The 2070-nt window shown below is 40.3% G+C and overlaps 1 protein-coding gene across 1 annotated transcript; it reads left to right on the top strand.

Moving 5' to 3' along the window:
* Nucleotides 1-849, top strand: LOC109172194 (uncharacterized oxidoreductase At4g09670-like). The gene is made up of 2 exons (XM_019321341.1): nucleotides 1-456; nucleotides 790-849. Exons 1-2 carry the CDS (start codon nucleotides 1-3, stop codon nucleotides 847-849), a joined length of 516 nt encoding a protein of 171 aa, XP_019176886.1.
* Nucleotides 850-2070: the final 1221 nt, after the last annotated feature.

The following is a 2070-nucleotide window of genomic DNA, read 5'->3' as shown; positions in this document are numbered from 1 at the left end:
ATGTTGGTTTCGCCGCCGATCCAAATCGGAATCATCGGGTGTGTCGAAATCACCGTCGGCAGCCGCAGTCTATCACAGAGTGCCACCCTTCACGCCGTCGACAGTCGCAGTCTCGAAAAGGCCAAGAAATTTGCCGCCGATGATGGTTTCCCGGCTTCCGCTAAGGTCTACGGCAGTTACGAAGCCGTTCTTGATGGTCCGGATGTCGACGCCGTCTATATGCCCCTCCCGACGGCTCTGCACTCCAAGTGGGCTGTCTTGGCTGCCCAGAAGCAGAAACACTTGTTGCTCGAGAAGCTTGTGGCGCTGAATTCCAAGGAATTCGATACGATTTTGGAAGCATTCGAATCCAATGGGTTGCAACTTATGGATGCTACCATGTTGATGCACCACCCTCGCGCCGCTAAGATGAAGGAATTCATCTCCAACCCGGACCTGTTCGATGAACTCATATCGGTACAGAGATTAAAAAAACGAACTTTGTACTACTTGTCTCATGTAGTGGTTTAAACTTCACTTGATTATTTCATTTTTCAATCAATCCTTAAAAAGATCTCTCTCTCTCTCTCTCTCTTTCTCTCTCTCTCTCAATTATTCAAACTCTCAGATTCCCACTAGAAAGCAAAAATATATTTGTATTGAGATTTCACCCAAAACAAAATTTTCAAGGTGAAAATTAAACCTGTTCTAATCTTCAGACCTACAAAGGGGAAGAAATCGTGTGCAATTTTAGATGAACTTGAACCCATATCTGATCTGCTAGCTAATTTAATACCCATGTTCTTTCAGGCCCTTATTATAAGTTCTCTAAACGCCGACTTCAATTTCTTCTTCGTCAATCTGCAATGAAGAACACAGAACTCAGTGAGGGAATAAAGAGGAGGTATGACGAAAAGACGCAAATACCCCCTCCTTAACGAGACATCTAACGTGAAAAGTGACGGAGGACCAAAATTGTCTTCGTCACAATAAGAGTGTCTACAAATTGTCTGATTTTTTTTATAAAGGACTAAAATTGTCCGTGCCACTATAAGTCTAGGACCAAAAATGTCTTTTACTCAAATATAAAGTGTATAAAATAATACAAAATAGATGATATGTAGGAGTTTGAATGAGTAAGGTGGCCGGAGTTGGGGGTTGTCACCGGAGGTCTTTGTTGTACACCTCACCGGAATCCTTGGTTTCGGAGATGCACGAGGCGCCCAAGGATATATGGGCTATAGGGTGCATGGTGGTGGAGATGATTACTGGAAACCCAGTCTGGAGGTTCCATGATAGCAAGGATGCGTCTTTAAACATAGCGTTCAAGAAACCCGAAATCCCAGAGGGCATATCGAATAGCTGCAAGGATTTTCTGGAGATGTGCTTTGAAAGAAATCCCACTACGCGATCAACTGCCGCTGTGTTACTCAATCATCGGTTTGTTGTAAACGAATTCAATCGACTGTTGGGGCAAAAGTTGGAGAAGGATTATCAAGTAATTGGAGGATGGAGTTCCAATGTTGGGCTGTTTTCGACTAAGGTTCCTACGTCTTGTTCCAGTTCCAGACAACTTCTCTTTTCGAGGATGGAAAGAGATGTTGCTACTGTAGGACATTAATGATGTGTTCTGTTTCATGGGAAAATTTTAGGAAAAAGAAATAAGCTTATTTGTATAGAAATTTCATGAATCTTACTTGTACAAGGGCTTATTTGACCCTTGAATTCAATTTTGATTGTGTTAATAAATAATTTTTTTTTAATTCCTGTTTTTCTCGTTTGCTCCTTTAATTTCCAGAACATAAGTTATTTAATTTTTTTTTTAAATTTCTGCAATATTCTCCTTTCCAGATACAATATAGTCCCCCTATGTTGTCACTTGAAGGATCACATGTGGGGGTGACAAAAGATTGGACAGCAGTATTGGCTATCCTCAAGAATAATCTGCTGCATACAATTGTTAGCTAGATCCCCTCTGAAATAGCTATTAAAGTATATTTTAGAGTTGTTGTTTTTATCATTCTATTTATGGATTCTCCAACTTGATCATATTATATGTGAAAGATTATGATTTTTAATGTCCTAATATTC

This window comes from Ipomoea nil, unplaced genomic scaffold (genome assembly GCF_001879475.1).
Source record: "Ipomoea nil cultivar Tokyo-kokei standard unplaced genomic scaffold, Asagao_1.1 scaffold0415, whole genome shotgun sequence".
In the NCBI taxonomy this organism is placed as follows: Eukaryota; Viridiplantae; Streptophyta; class Magnoliopsida; order Solanales; family Convolvulaceae; genus Ipomoea; species Ipomoea nil.
Note: the sequence above shows the minus strand (reverse complement) of the source record. Positions and strands in the feature narration are given on the sequence as shown.

What these genes read in the sequence shown, in the direction of transcription:
- LOC109172194 (XM_019321341.1), top strand. Translation starts at nt 1, where the DNA reads ATGTTGGTTTCGCCGCCGATCCAAATCGGAATCATCGGGTGTGTCGAA. An exon ending in TGTTCGATGAACTCATATCG is followed by an intron (nt 457 to 789) that starts GTACAGAGATTA and finishes ATGTTCTTTCAG; the next exon opens with GCCCTTATTATAAGTTCTCT.